The sequence below is a fragment of the Stenella coeruleoalba genome, assembly GCF_951394435.1.
Source record: "Stenella coeruleoalba genome assembly, chromosome: 19".
NCBI lineage: Eukaryota > Metazoa > Chordata > Mammalia > Artiodactyla > Delphinidae > Stenella > Stenella coeruleoalba.
The window spans coordinates 7693975-7710051 of NC_137165.1; the positions used below are offsets into that span (position 1 = coordinate 7693975).

The 16077-nt window shown below is 45.7% G+C and overlaps 1 protein-coding gene across 1 annotated transcript in view; it reads right to left on the reverse strand.

Moving 5' to 3' along the window:
* Positions 1-651: 651 nt before the first annotated feature.
* Positions 652-16077, reverse strand: part of USP43 (ubiquitin specific peptidase 43) — a 63030-nt gene continuing 47604 nt past the window's right edge. Inside the window, exon 15 of the mRNA XM_079903518.1 lies at positions 652-3218. Within this exon, the coding sequence (XP_079759644.1) occupies positions 2173-3218 (1046 nt within the window). The 3' untranslated portion in view covers positions 652-2172. The remainder of the gene's footprint in view (positions 3219-16077) is intronic.

Genomic DNA, 16077 nt, shown 5'->3' on the forward strand with positions numbered 1-16077 from the left:
CGTCTTCCCCAGCATCAGTTAAGACTTGAAGAAAGCACGGACTTCTTTTGAAATGCAAGCACGTGGGTCTACTGATACACATATTGCCCTCTGGGGTCAGGTGGCAGGTCCCCCTGCTTTCTCCTTCTGTCATTTCGGTTCCTTCTATCTTGGAACTGTTGCTCAAAATTACGTAGCCTTTTTCATGGGGAATAAAAAGGAACCTCATTCTTCCTCAAGAAAAGAACAGTAGCAGAGACACACCAATGAGTCATGCCGTGTATACGAGGAAAAACTTAATTTTTGGAGTCGGGTGTCTTAAACAAATGGTTCCTATCAGAAAGGAAGTATTTCTAGAAAATGGACTGTTGAACTAGACTCACCAGTAACCTCACCTGTCACGCCCCAGGACTGGGATCAGCCTTAGCAGCTGTTTGGTAAGAAGTGAGGGGATATTTGTTAGAAGAGCTACTGAAAAGTGTGCAAAGCTCTAGGCAACAGGGGACAGTCAACCTGAGACAGGCTGGGACCCGGGACCCTCTACTGCAGTGCTTGCACCTGGACAAACGTCTCCTCTAGCAACAGAATACAAAGAAACTATAAGAGACTAAAAATACCTGCACGCAGGCGCAGTTGGGGCAAATTATGAACAAGAAGATACAAAAAGGCCAAAACGCGACTGCCACTTCTGAGGGGCGGGGAGGAAAAGCAGGGTCCTGCACACGATCCCTGCACACGGCATCACCAAGCAGGTGGGCAGACCACCTGAGCCGTCGCTCCGGTCCAACCCCCCCTCACCCCATTTAAGGGACCAGCTCACCCCACCTCAGGGAGCGAGCAAGGGCACCTGTTGCTTGTTTTCACTCCCTCCTGCTGCTGCACGAGCCCCAATAAAGCCTTGCCTGAACTCCTCCTCTGGCCTCTCATCAACTTCTATTGATTAAGGAGTCCAAGGACCCTAGTCGGTAACAAAGGGATGGTCCGTTGAGACGGGCTCAGACTCTCTAGTCCTTGAAAGTACATGCCCTCCAGAGAGAGACCTGGGGAGACTTCTATCTCCTTAGAGAACAGCAAATCATTTTAATTAAAAGTACTTAAAATTTTCAGAGACAACTCAATCGATGGCTTTCTGATATCAACAGCAACGAGGTTAGATGACAAACAAGGACCTACCGTATATACCGGGAACTACACTCAGTATTTTGTAGTAACCTATAAGGGGAAAGAATCTAAAAAAGAATATACCTATCTATCTATCCATCTATCTATCATCTATCCATCTGTATAACTGAATCATTGTGCTGTACACCTGAAACTAACATGACATTGTAAATCAACTATACTCCAATGTTAAAAAATGGTTAAATGGTAAAAAAAAAAAAAAAGCAATGAGCTAAGTTTATGCAGCAGAAACAAAACAAGATCATTTGTCCAACTTGAATAATTCAGACAGTCATTTGCATGTTCCACAGATGAGCTTTTATTAAAATTGTACATAGATCCCATAGTTAATTTTTTTTAAAAAAGAACTTCCTTTTTTCCCAGTATCAAAATAGTTATCTTTTTTAAATACCTTGAAAAACTTTTAATACAATTATTTTGTTATATATTAAATACTTTCCTAAAATCGGAATCATTTCTCTCCCACCTCATTATCCTAGAATCCTGCTTTAGTGTCACTATCCCTTTTTTTTTTTTTTTTTTTGGCATCCTTAATGCTTTATCCCCCAGAAGCGTCAAGAGGAAAAGAAGATGTTCCTGTTAAGTCCGCTATTTCCCAAAAAAAAAGTTTAAATAGGAGAAACCAATAACAATATTTGATTTGATACTGAAGATTCTTATTAACGAGGCTTCCTCACAGAGTTATGCTCTATGTTTTGCCCACATCCAATCACTCCTTAGTAAAAGTACTCAGGCCCTGAAATTTAAACGAAACAGCAGTTCTTGCCTCGAAATGGTTATGCTGACGCACTAAAGCCCTCTTGTGGCCTGGTGGCGTAAAGGCAGCCAACAAGGTATTTTTGGAATGAGGTGTTGGAAATCTAGATGCGGAGACCAAAACATTTTTATTTTCAGGGGTCACAAGACAACTGTCTTCCCCAAATCCCACTCTCAACACAGGCTGCCCACAGGTGCAGCTCAGTGCAGAGTCAACGAGGATGCCAGCTCCACACGTCACTGGAACACACACCGTCAGAAGCTGGACTCGGGCAACGTTTTCTTCCGACCTAAGGAGAGCGTGTGGTACTTCACCTTTGGCAAGGTGCCGAAAGAAGTCTGCTCCCCGGGGACACTCCTCTGTGATGTGCCAAGGGCAGTGGCCCTCGGGAGCCTGCCGGCCTTGCGAGGGAGGCGCAGAGAGCTGGGCGCTGACCGGACGTCCCTCTCCAGGGGGCTGGCGGGGCCCCTGGCCAGGCTCTCTCGAATCCTGAGGGATGGAGACGAGCCCCGGGCCCGCTCATTCACAGCTGGGCTCTGCCTGCCACTCACCGCCTCTGCCCTGTCACTCTTCCTGCTCTCCCTCTTCCAAAACACAGACCTCAGAAAGGGGAGGGTTCCCTGTGGGAATCTGTCTGTTGCGGGGTCCCTTCTCTCCACATTAGCCCTCATCTTGCCAAAGGTATTTGGGCAACTGTCTGCACTGTTTCTAGATAACGTCGCAGCGCTGGGAGCCTTCTTGGGGGAGGGTGTTTGGCCACTGCTCCCCGCCAGGCCACTTCCCTTACAGCTTGTGGTCCTTTGGCCCTCCGGCCGGGCTCGTTTCCCGCCGTCTGTTGAGGACATCACTGTGAGGGGCAGGTCACACTGTCTGGGCAGCCTGATATCCTGACTTGCGTTTTCCTTGAGGTTGCTTGCTGCATTCGGGCCATCTGAGTTGCCAGGGACCGTGCAGCGGCCGGGGTGGCCCGAGGGGCAGGGCGCTTCGGCCAGCACTCTGTCGCCGGCTCGCCCACTATCTTCACCCTTAGCGGAGAGGGTGGCGTCTGACTTCTCATCCCCACCAGCAGTGCCCGTCAGCAGCGGCACGATGGACTGGCTCGTGGACCGAGGTCTCCGTCTGGACTCCAAGTACTCTACCAGCTCGACGGAGGCACCCAGGGGTTTCTCCCTGGAGCCAAAAGACCACCGGAGGGGCATGGTCTTGAAGGTCCCCTGCTTGGCTCGGGAAGGGGTGGGCACCTTCATGCTGATGCTGCGGCCTTGGACACCCCGTGCCAAAGGCCTGGACTCCAAGCCTCCTGAAAGAGACACCAAGAGCATCAGTGCCCTAGTATCCCTCCGGCCGCAGTTAAGAGTAGCTGCAAGGCCAGTCTGTCTAACAAGCACTGACCATGCACCTCTGAGGGATCAGGCACTGTCCTGGGTGCTGGAGACACAGCAGTGAACGAGACGTTATGGTTCCTGCCCTCGGGAGCAACACTGTTTGTACCCACTGTTCCACGGAACCCATTTATATATGTGAAGCCACAGGGCAAGCCAGTGCCAACGAAGGTAGCTGCGTGCCAGGCAGTGCAGACTCCCGAGAATACTCAGTCTCTGAGGCAGCTAGCCTAAGATTTAACACCATTTTCATTCATCTTTATATATGGCCGTGAAACAGAACGCTCAGCAAAAGTCCCTGCTTTTTCAGGTCAAATTAGGTGCTTGTACTTATCCAGTGCACAAGTCTCAGATATTCTACCTTGGGCTCAAAATAAGAAAAAGAAAAGAAGAGAAAAAGAAAAGTATTGTGTGTTTAATTCTCTCAGAACTGCCAGCTATACCTCCATTGTGTGTTTTGCAACATCTGTATATAGTTAGAAAGATGTTTTTGATATATATTGCTAAGGGCAAAATAGAGTCTAGAAAAACACAGAGTAATCCAACTTGCAAAAATATATACACACGTATATGTGTAGATGTGTGTGTATATGCATGACGCGTGCATGTGTAAACATACAAAGAAGTATGGAGAAATAAATACTCCATACTTAAATAAATAAAATGAGAAGGTGTAGAGGGAACCATGGGGGTGCCGTGTATTTCTGATTTTCTTCTCAATTCTTTCCTCAATTTCAACATTTCTAAAGGGAACAGACATATACCCAGGTTGTGTATTTTTTTTAAGACACAGTCAATCAGTTACCCCCAAAAATTCTATTTACAATAGCATCAAAAAGAATAAAATACTTAGGCATTAACTTAACCAAGGAGGTGACTTGTACACTGAAAACTAGAAAACATTGCCAAAAGAAGCGAAAGATGACGTAAATAAATGGAAGCACATCCTGTGTTCCTGGATCGGAAGATTTAATATTGTTAAAATGCCAATATTACCCAAAGCGATCTATGGATTCGACGCAATCCCTATGAAAATCGCCGTGAGGTTTTGAACAGAAACAGAAAAACCCATCCTAAAATTCATATGGAATCTCAAGGGACCCCAAATAGTCAGTCACCAAAAAGACACATACTATATGATTCCACTCCGTGAAGTATTCTGAGCAGCTAAAATCAGAGAGACAGAAAGTATAAAGGTGGCTGGGGAAGGAGGGAATAGGGAGTTGGTGTTTAACAGGTATAGCGTTCCAGATTTACAGATGAAAAGAGTTACAGGGATGGTGGTGGTTACAGGCCACACGACAACGTGAATGTACTTCATACAACTGAACTGTACACTTAAAGATGGTTAAGATGGCAAACAAAGTCTGGTATGTGTTTTGGGGTGTTTTTTTTTCTCCCCTGGCTTGTGGGATCTTAGTTCCCCGACCAGGGATTGAACCCGGGAACCTCGGCAATGAAAGAGCAGAGTGCTAACCGCTGGACCGGCAGGGAATTCTCTGTTATGTGTATTTTGACACAATTAAAAAGAAAAAAAAAAAGTTAAAAAGTCATTGGCCATTGTACCATTAAGACACTTGATTTATGAAATGCCTGCCACCACTGAGAAAGAAATCTTCAGCTGAAGCCCACGTGGCACAAGGACAGTCAGCCTGGGTCAAGGGCACCAGCCTCTCCACTCTCATCACGGAGCACGTGTCAGCTTCCAAAACGAGCCAGGACCACAGCCACCAAAGCCAACCTCTGAGCTGTATGGAGAGGGACCGGGGTCCTCGGAGGCACAGGTGGGGGGCTCAGGAGGTCAAAGGCGCCGGCAGGGAAAGCGCACAGACGTCAGCCAGTAGAGGTGCCAAGGAGGCGAGGGCGTGGAAGGCCCATCAGCTCCACGAGGCATCTGATAGCATCTCTGAGGTTCCGAGGATCTTGCCTTTCAGGTTTTTCACAGATAATCTTCGGTATTTTTCTTTTTCTTTAAAGTACTTCTTCAGATTAGCCATCCACAGACACAATCTCACCCCAAACACTTTGTAATTCCAGTCCCAACTGACGTCGTTGCTCCATCATTAAATTCCCACACCTTGGAAGGAAAAGAAAAAAAAAAAAAAAACGTTCTGGGGGCTGAGACACGTGGGAAGGTTTTGTTCCTGGTCCACAGCCCTGGGAAGGGCAGAAAAAGAGCAGCTTTGTGTTAGGAGTCACAAAGCGGTGACGTTCAGCCTTTCAGAACGGGAGGCCCAGCCTGCAGCCCGGGCAGCTGGCAGGTGGCTTGGCCACGGCCTTAACCCGCTCTCCATCCTTCTCCCCGGGCACCCAGCACCGGGCGGCAGCTCATGTCACGGGAAACACAGGTGCCCAGCAGCGCCCAGCTCCTCTTGCGCGAGATGCAGTGAGAAAGCACCTTGGCCATCATGATTTTATTTCATGCTGTTTGTTGGATCTGAGAGGGAGCGAGCGCTTTGGCTACGAGGAGAAATGAATGGGAAAGCACCCAAGCAGACGCAGCACTTACTGTTCACCGAGTACCTTGCTTCTGGGGGGGGGGGTGGGGGGGATGGTAAGCCCTTCCCCTGGGGAGCCAGACCTCCAGGGATGCTGGGAGCTAGAGGGAGAGGTGGAGTTCAGAGACCCCTGAGCTATGCTTCCTTTCCCACCATGGAATCCGTGGCCTTGCTCACCCCGAGTCTGGCTTGAGAACCAGGAAGGGCCTAGAAGCTGAAGCCACATTGGGGACATGAATGGTTAAGTGCTTCCTGAGGTTGTATAAGGCCCAGGGCATACACAGGAGCTTCCCGGGTCCCCCAGAGCCCTGCTCACACAGATGGCTCCGGGGCAGCCTGGGAGCCAGACCCCACCACACAGGGGCCCTGGAGCCGGTGGACGCTGCGCTGGGAAATGCCACATCTGCTCCTCTGTGACTTTTTCTCCTGGGCTAATGAAATCGGTCACCGACCCGGCCTCACTATGTGTGCTGTGAGCAGGGGGTGGGGGCTCTTCTCACCATCCTCAGCCCACCTGCAACAGGACAAGACTTTTCCTCGTCCCGTCAAGGGTGTCCCCGACTTATGCACTCAATAAATATTTAATGAGAGCCTACTGGGTGCCAAGGACTGTTTGCAGTGCTGGGGATACAGCTAGGGATAAAGTACAACATGCCTATTCCTTATTGGGCTTGACAAAAAAGCAAAAATACATCCCATGGGATGTAGAGATAAGAGCTAGGATGAAGAAGAAGACAGGGTAAGGGGGAAATAGAGGGTCCTCAGTGAGGAGAGACCTGAGAGAAGGGAGGAAGCTGCGTGGAGATCTGGGGATAACAGGTTCCAGGCAGAGGGAGCAGCAAGTGCAAAGGCCCTGAGGCACAGGCAAGCTCAGCAGGTCAGGGAAGCAGCAAAGAGGCCTCCAGGGCTGTAACCAAGGGAGAAAAGGGCCCTAACTAGGGGCCTTCATTTTCTAAGCCCCAACCTGTATTTGCAGACATCTCTGTCTCTGGTTGCACAGTGCAACCTGGGGCAAGCTTGACCCCTAAACTTTTCTCGGGTCCCCCAGAAAGTGAGGAGAAGCTGCACACAACAGCTGAGCCTTGTCCACTTCTGTGACTGAGCTGGCAGGACAAGGCTGGCGAGGGGAAAGGTTGTCTCAGGAGCCAAGGCCACTGCCCCGTCCATCATTCCAAGAACCACGGCCACTCAGGAGAGGGTGGAAGGAAGCCCCGACAGGCAGAAACAGAAAAATAAAAACACACCTAAGGGGGTCTGGCAGTCAGAGAATAAGAATAAACAGAACCAGGGGCTTCCCTGGTGGCTCAGTGGTTGACAATCTGCCTGCTAATGCAGGGGACGTGGGTTCGAGCCCTGGTCTGGGAGGATCCCACATGCCGCAGAGCAACTAGGCCCGTGAGCCACAACTACTGAGCCTGCGCGTCTGGAGCCTGTGCTCCGCAACAAGAGAGGCTGCGATAGTGAGAGGCCCATGCACTGCGATGAAGAGTGGCTCCCACTTGCCACAACTAGAGAAAGCCCTCGCACAGAAACGAAGACCCAACACAGCAAAAATGAATAAATTAATAAATAAATTTAAAAATAAATACTCCTGTTCTCTGTTTAAAAAAAAAAAAAGAATGAACGGAACCATCAGAACAGGCCCTTTTGAGCCGTTAAAGAAAAAGAGACAAAATAAAACTGTCAAGGAGATTCAAGTGCAGAACAACAGGAGACTGAAGAATGTGACTTCCAGGTTTTAAAATTCAGTAAATGAACTGAAGGCAGGCAGGGTCACTGTTAAGACTCATATTAGTGGCCTGAAGCGATCTTGAAATTTATGACATTTGGTAAATTTCACAAATTTTATAATTGTGAAAGCAATGTTTCATGCCATAGAGCAAAATGACAAAGCGATAGAAAATCACAGGGAAAAGCTAAGAGACTTGGAGGACAGATCTAGGAGACCCAAGAGGCAAATAATAGGGATCTGAAAAGCAGGCAAGACAATAATTAAACAAAAACAGCATTTCCCTAAAGAAAAGTCTGCATCTGTAGAAGGAGAGGCCTCCACAAGTCCCAGGCAGGTTTGAGGAAAAAACACAGACCCAGGGATATTCTGGGAGAATTTCTAAACTCCAAGGTCAAAGACAGAATTTTAAAAGCTTCCAGCCAGAAAGAACAAGTGACTCTCATGTGAAAAAGAAGAACTTCTCACCTGCAACCCTGGGGCCTCGTAGGCCGTGGGAAAACATCCACAGATGCCCGAAAGAAAAGGACTGCAACCCAAGAGCCCTTCACCAGTCAATCTGCCATTCACTCCCCGGGAAAAGAAAATATTTCTGGCTCTGCAGAGGAAGAGCATGTTATGCATACCTGAAAAGAATTCTGACCAAACACTAAAAATCAGCACCGAGACCTGAAGATAGAAGGTGATGAAAAGAAGACAGACAGCGGTGCCCAGTGCAATCGTGTACCATCCATCCTCACAGGGGACAGGTGGTCTTAGGATGTGTTACATGAAGTTAAGCTGGTGTGTTTGGGACAGGAAAGGGACAGCAAGAGTAATTCTGATTACAGTCTGGAACAGAGTTGGAAACCATCTCAGCAAAATCTAAGAACTGGGGACTGACGAGGGGGTGCTGTTGAAACAGACCAGAGAGAGCCTGGGAAAGCGTCTCAAAGCTCTCATCTGGGGGGAATGACACGGAAGCATTAACAGGTCTCATCAGCGAAAAGAGAAAAGGCAGTGATGAAACAGAATGACTCGCAGGAAACAGCAGGCTTCTCGTATCCATATGATAACTGGAAAATGCCTTTGATTTTAAATATAGGGAAGCATGAGGTAAGAATTAACAAGACGGGAAAGAATAGCACTTCCCACTGAACCAGGGGAAAAAAGGGAACACACAGCAACATGATCAAATCAGTAAAAATAAGAAAAAAGAATCGGTGATAGAAATATTTTTTTAATGAAATGAATGTATATACACTACTATATATCAAATAGATAACCAACAAGGCCCTACTGTATAGCACAGGGAGCTATATCAATATTTTGTAATAACCTATAAGGGAAAAGAATCCAAAGAAGAATATATATATATATATATACACATATATATATATATATATATATATATATGTATATATATATAGGACTTACCTGGTGGCGCAGCGGTTAAGAATCCGCCTGCCAATGTAGGGGACACAGGTTCGAGCCCTGGTCCAGGAAGATCCCATATGCCGCAGAGCAGCTAAGCCCGTGCATCACAACTACTGAGCCTGGGCTCTACAGCCCAAGAGCCACAACTACTGAGCCCATGTGCCACAACTACTGAAGCCCCCGTGCCTAGAGCTCGTGTTCTGCAACAAGAGAAGCCCACGCACTGCAACGAAGAGTAGCCCCCGCTCGCCACAACTAGAGAAAACCCACCCGCAGCAACGAAGACCCAAAGCAACCAAAAATAAATAAATAAATTTATTTTTTAAAAAAAGAACATATATATATAACTGAATCACTGTGCTGTGTATACCTGAAACTAACACGATACCGTAAATCAACTTTACTTAAATAAAAATAACTCTCTATGAGAAAATGTACAAAAAAATATAAAATGACATGAAATCAAGTTTGGTAGTTGATTTTAAGCATGAATGGACTGAAGTTTCCCTTGTTAGACAGGCTTTGAATTTTTTACATTTAAAAAACAAAACAAAACACAGCAACATACTATTTCTCAGAAACCACTTAAAACTAACTCAAAAAGAGAGGTTTATAAAGTAAAAGAGAAGGGCAAAATGACACCAGGCAAATGCAAGCAAGAAGAAAGAAAGAAGGGGTGGAATTATTCATCTCAAACAAAGTAGAATTTATGATTAAAAGCATTAAGCAGGGCTTCCCTGGTGGTGCAGTGGTTGAGAGTCTGCCTGCCGATGCAGGGGACACGGGTTCGTGCCCCAGTCTGGGAAGATCCCACATGCCACGGAGCGGCTGGGCCCATGAGCCATGGCCGCTGAGCCTGCGCGTCAGGAGCCTGTGCTCCACAGTGGGGGAGAGAAACAGTGAGAGGCCCGCGTACCGCAAAAAAAAAAAAAAAAAAAAAAAGATGCTCAACATCGCTAATTATCAGAGAAATGCAAATCAAAACTACAATGAGCTATCACCTCATGCTGGTGAGAATGGCCATCGTTAAAAACTTAATAAATGCTGGAGAGGGTGTGGAGAAAACGGAACCCTCCTTCACTGTTGGTGGGAATGTAAATTGGTGCAGCCACTACGGAGAACAGTATGGAGGTTCCTTTAAAAACTAAAAACAGAACTACCATATGACCCAGCAATTCCACTCCTGGGCATATACCCTGAGTAAAAGCTAATTTGAAAAGATACATGCATCCTTATGTGCACTGCAGCACTATTTACAATAGTCAAGACATGGAAACAACCTAAATGTCCATCGACAGATGAATGCGTAAACAAGATGTGGTACATATATACAATAGAATACCACTCAGTCATAAAAAAGAATGAAATAATGCCATTGGCAGCAACATGGATGCACCTAGAGATTATCATACTAAGTGAAGTAAGTCAGACAAAGACAACTAGCATATGATATCACTTATATGTCAAATCTAAAATATGACACAAGTGAACTTATTTACAAAACAGAAACAGACTCACAGACAGAGAATGCAAACTTATGATTACCAAAGGGGAAAGGGGGTGGGGGAGGGATAAATTCGGAGTTTGGGATTAGCAGATACAAACTACTATATATAAAATAAACAACAAGGTCCTACTTTATAGCACAGGGAACTATATTCAGTATCTTATTCTATATTCAATAATGGAAAAGAATATAAAAAAGAACATATATATACGTATATTTAAAACTGAATCACTCTGCTGTACACCAGAAACTAACACAACATTATAAATCAACTGTACATCAATTAAAAAACAAAAAGACATAGGGAAATGGAATGCAACAATCAACCCACCTAATTTAATAAAGCTCACATTCCTCAGAAGACAATGTACATTATTTTGTGTATACACGGAACACTGACAAAATAACCATCACGCAGTTACTTGATCACAAAAAGGGAATCGTTTTTGAAAACCACATTTTTGGATCACAAGTCATAAAATTAGACATAAAGAATAAAAGGGTGACCAAAACCTCTTAAATACTTGACACCCAGATAACCTTTAGATCAAAGAGGAAATCAAAACTGAAACAACATACTATTTGGAAAGCACTGAAAAAGAAAAACAAAACCTTTGAGGCTCAATAAAGCCATAGAGGAAATTTACCATCAGGAGCACTGACACCGAAACGCTTTAGTCTCAGGGCTCCTCCTCTGCAAAGGCCTTCAGCAATTTTTTCACATGGTCATGTTTTTATAACAATTGAAAAAGTAAGGTATTTCTTTGTCCTTTTTCTTATAGAGCCTCTCCCAATACCCATCCCCAATTACTTAAGTTGCATACCCCACAAAACTTGGATCTGTTGATTTTTGTTTTAAAATGCCTTCGTTATTATGAGGTCCCCATAACCAGAGCTACCAGAAGGATGAAGGTGCCAAGCTATCAGTGTTTCTCTACAGGGGACTGCTGGCTTTGGGAAGGACAGGTCTGTACCACATGGTACCATCCCTGGGCATTGCAAGACATTTAGCATCCCTGCCCCCTGGGGACTAAATGCCAATCATGCCCTCTACTCATTTTGACAGTAAAAAAAAGTCTCCCACATACTCGTGGGGAGAGGAGTTAGTACCAATCATTGTTGAAAGCCTATGTGCTGGATTTTGATCTTGCCCCGGGCTTAGTATTAACAGCAAAATAAAGCTGGATTTTCAACCATCTCAGAGCTTCTCAAACAGGTTTCAAATCTATCACCATTATATTCAGACTCCAAGAGGGAATGCTCCCTTTGGAAGGGAGGCTCTGGCAGTGTCCAAAAGGAATAGCCTTGAATTTGGAATTTTTTTTTAACATCTTTATTGGAGTATAATTGCTTTACAACGGTGTGTTAGTTTCTGCTTTATAACAAAGTGAATCAGTTATACATATACATATGTTCCCATATCTCCTCCCTCTTGCGTCTCCCTCCTGTCCTCCCTATCCCACCCCTCTAGGTGCTCACAAAGCACCGAGCTGATCTCCCTGTGCTATGCGGCTGCTTCCCACTAGCTATCTGTTTTACGTTTGGTAGTGTATATATGTCCATGCCACTCTCTCACTTTGTCCCAGCTTACCCTTCCCCCTCCCTGTGTCCTCAAGTCCATTCTCTAGTAGGTCAGTGTCTTTATTCCCGTCTTACCCCTAGGTTCTTCATGACATTTTTTTTCTTAGATTCCATATATATGTGTTAGCATACGGTGTTTGTCTTTCTCTTTCTGACTTACTTCACTCTGTATGACAGACTCTAGGTCCATCCACCTCACTACAAATAACTCAATTTCGTTTCTTTTTATGGCTGAGTAATATTCCATTGTATATATGTGCCACATCTTCTTTATCCATTCATCCGACGATGGACACTTAGGTTGTTTCCATCTCCTGGCTATTGTAAATAGAGCTGCAATGAACATTTTGGTACATGACTCTTTGAATTATGGTTTTCTCAGGGTATATGCCCAGTAGTGGGATTCCTGGGTCGTATGGTAGTTCTATTTGTAGTTTTTTAAGGAACCTCCATACTGTTCTCCATATTGGCTGTATCAATTCACATTCCCACCAGCAGTGCAAGAGGGTTCCCTTTTCTCCACACCCTCTCCAGCATTTATTGTTTCTAGATTTTTTGATGATGGCCATTCTGACTGGTGTGAGATGATACCTCATTGTTTTGATTTGCATTTCTCTAATGACTAATGATGTTGAGCATTCTTTCACGTGTTTGTTGGCAGTCTGTATATCTTCTTTGGAGAAACGTCTATTTAGGTCTTCTGCCGATTTTTGGATTGGGTTGTTTGTTTTTCTGTTATTGAGCTGCATGAGCTGCTTGTATATTTTGGAGATTAATCCTTTGTCAGTTGCTTCATTTGCAAATACTTTCTCCCATTCTGAGGGTTGTCGTTTGGTCTTGTTTATGGTTTCCTTTGCTGTGCAAAAGCTAAGAGCCACAGAGCCAGGACTCTGGCAGCCAGAGGGAGCAGGTCTATGTGCAGCCCGGTTACTTCCCAGGTGAGCTTGTGACTGGTTACGTCGTTACGTCCGGGGCTCAGCTTTCTCCTTGGTAAAAGGGCTATCATTTCACCTCTCCCAGAGTTCTGAATGAGTAGGTGAGATAAGTAACATGCCTGCAAGGGTCCGGAGGACAGTTATTCTGCAATATTACTTCTCCTCCCATCCCAGCCCTCTCTGTCTCTCTGGGGAGTTTTCTGGAGCTATGCCTGACGCCTGTCTGAGTACCCTGCTGAAAAGTTGGCCATCTTTTGAAGTTGCCTCCTTAAGGGGTGTGAAACACATTTCTTCTTGGGAGAACTGAGAAATGGCCCAAGGTCCTATGCCTCTGGACAGAACTGGGATGAATTTATGAGCCTGTCAGTGGCTCACGCTGATGGGGGATGGACAAGCTGGGAAAGGAATGCCTTTTTTTGTTCACCAGACACTACCCTAAATGTGCAGTCATAAAAATGTGAAGGGAAAAGAAACGCCCAGACAGGGTGAGTCAGAATATAATGCGTGAAATATTACGCCAACACAGAGCGGATCCTAAGGAAATCAGACCGCTGTGATTTGCAGGGGGCAGTGGTGCAATCAGCCTTCTGTCTAATAGTGAGATACTGGGAGCCAAGATGCTGAACATGGAGGAATAATTCACCAAAATTTGATACATAAACCATAATAACCAGAGGGTTGGAGTCCATGACAATCTAAAACCACCTGCCGCTTTAAAATTCTATCATCAGGGGAGTTCCCTGGTGGCGCAGTGGTTAAGAATCTGCCTGCCAATGCAGGGAACACGGGTTCAAGCCCTGGTCTGGGAAGATCTCACATGCCGTGGAGCAACTAAGCCTGGGCGCCACAACTACTGAGCCTGTGCTCTAGAGCCTGCATGCCACAACTACTGAAGCCCACGTGACTAGAGCCCGTGCTCCGCAACAAGAGAAGCCACCGCAGTGAGAAGCCCGCGCACCGCAACGAAAAGTAGCCCTCGCTCGCCGCAACTAGAGAAAGCCCGCCGGTAGCAATGAAGATCCAACGCAGCCAAAAATAAATAAATTTATAAAAAAAAAATTCTATCATCATATTTATTCCCTCTCAAATATGTAACAAGAGCCTGGGACACACCAGGAACTGTGGTAGCTACTTTGATAGAACAGTAACTTAAAGTGTAAAGGAATAAGTAGCTGACGAAGAAACACACAAACACCCCAACAATTTCACTCCCAGGTAAACAGCCAACAGAAATGCAGACGTACGTACAACAGAAAGGCATGAACAAAAATGGTCATAGCCGTACTACTAGTAATAGCCCCAAACGGAAACAACCCCAATATCCAACCACAATGGAACAAATAAGCAAAATGTAATCTATTCCTACAATGTGGGAGGTTTTGATGAGGCAAGTGGAGCACCCCATCAGGGTGCAAAAGGACACCAGCAGACGTTTCCCAAAGACAGTCCGTCACGTGTCTTCACCACAAAACGTGTGTGGATTTTTGGAGAATCCACAAATAACTCAAGAATCCGGAAATCACTAACGACTCAAAGTGCTTCCCCTGACGATCAAGCCAAACTTCTCCAGGTCAGCCTCTGAGATCAAATCCAGCCCATCTGTGAACCCCTCGCACATAAGGTGGTTCTCCCCACCCTACCCATCATGATTTCTTTTCCAAATGCCTGCTTTTGCTTTTTTATTGACAATGGTCAACAGTCAATAGACAACAATCTCTCTTTCTCTCTCTCTCTGATATGTACAATTAAACTTGCCGTGCAGAGAACCTGTAACAGAGAACAAACATGACCCCATGTTGGATCTATTTCTTCAGCTGTAACCCTTGTGCTCTGTTGCCTATCTCAGTCATGCTGGCTCTGCACCTTTTGTAAAAGAATATTGCCTAGAGCCTGAAATATAGCCCATTTTCAAGGCGCTGACCTTTAAAGGTATAACAATTTTCCATTCATGTAGAGATAAAAAGTTGCAGAACAGAAAATAACAATTCTCTTGTTGGAGGTTTATAGGAACATTGTGACCAGACCTACCTGGGCAGCTGCAAGAACAAAGGATTCCTGCCCTGAGAAGTGTACAAGGACCAGCCACACCCCCTCCCCTTTTAGTATAAGGAAAGCTTGATTTCTACCTTGGGTAGATGGTTCTTTGCGGCACGAACCCACCATCTTCTCGGCCTGCTGGCTTAACAAATAAAGTCGCTATTCCTTGCGCCAACACTATGGTCTCTTGATCTATTGGCCTGTCATGCCGTCAGCAGTACAAGCTTAGACTCGGTAACAAACTTTATGTGTCTGAGTTATTTTGGGTTGGTTTGTGTGTTTTGTTTGTTTGTTTGTTTTTGCGGCACGCGGGCCTCTCACCGCTGTGGCCCCTCCCGCCGCGGAGCACAGGCCCCGGACGCGCAGGCTCAGCGGCCATGGCTCACGGGCCCAGCCGTTCCGCGGCATGTGGGATCTTCCCGGACCGGGGCACGAACCCGCGTCCCCTGCATCGGCAGGCGGACTCTCAACCACTGCGCCACCAGGGAAGCCCTGTTTTTTTGTTTCTGATAAATGGAATAAAATGAAAAAGGCATTGATACATACCACAAATATGCGTCTCACCAATATAATTTTGAACAAAAGAAGTCAAAGAAAAAAGAATGTGTGGGCTTCCCTGGTAGTGCAGTGGTTGGGAGTCCGCCTGCCGATGCAGGGGACGCGGGTTCGTGCCCCGGTCCGGGAAGATCCCACATGCCGCGGAGCGGCTGTGCTCCGCGGCGGGAGGGGCCCCAGCGGTGAGAGGCCCGTGTACCAAAAAAAAAAAAAAAAAAGAATGTGTGACTCCATTTATATAAAGTTTCCAACGAGGCAAAACTAATCAATGTGTTAGAAGTCAGAATAATACTTCCTGCTGGAAAGGAGGGAAACAGTAAAGATTGAGAAGGATACGGGGTTGGGGTGGGGGGAGGTAGAGATGACCTAGAACTTTCTATTGCTTAATCTCAGTGATAGTTACATGGGTATGTTGTATGATAATTCATCAGATGTACACTTGTGATCAGTACACTTTACTGTATATACGTGGTACTTCAATTAAAGTTTTTTTATTTATGAAACCAAATCAGGTGCTAA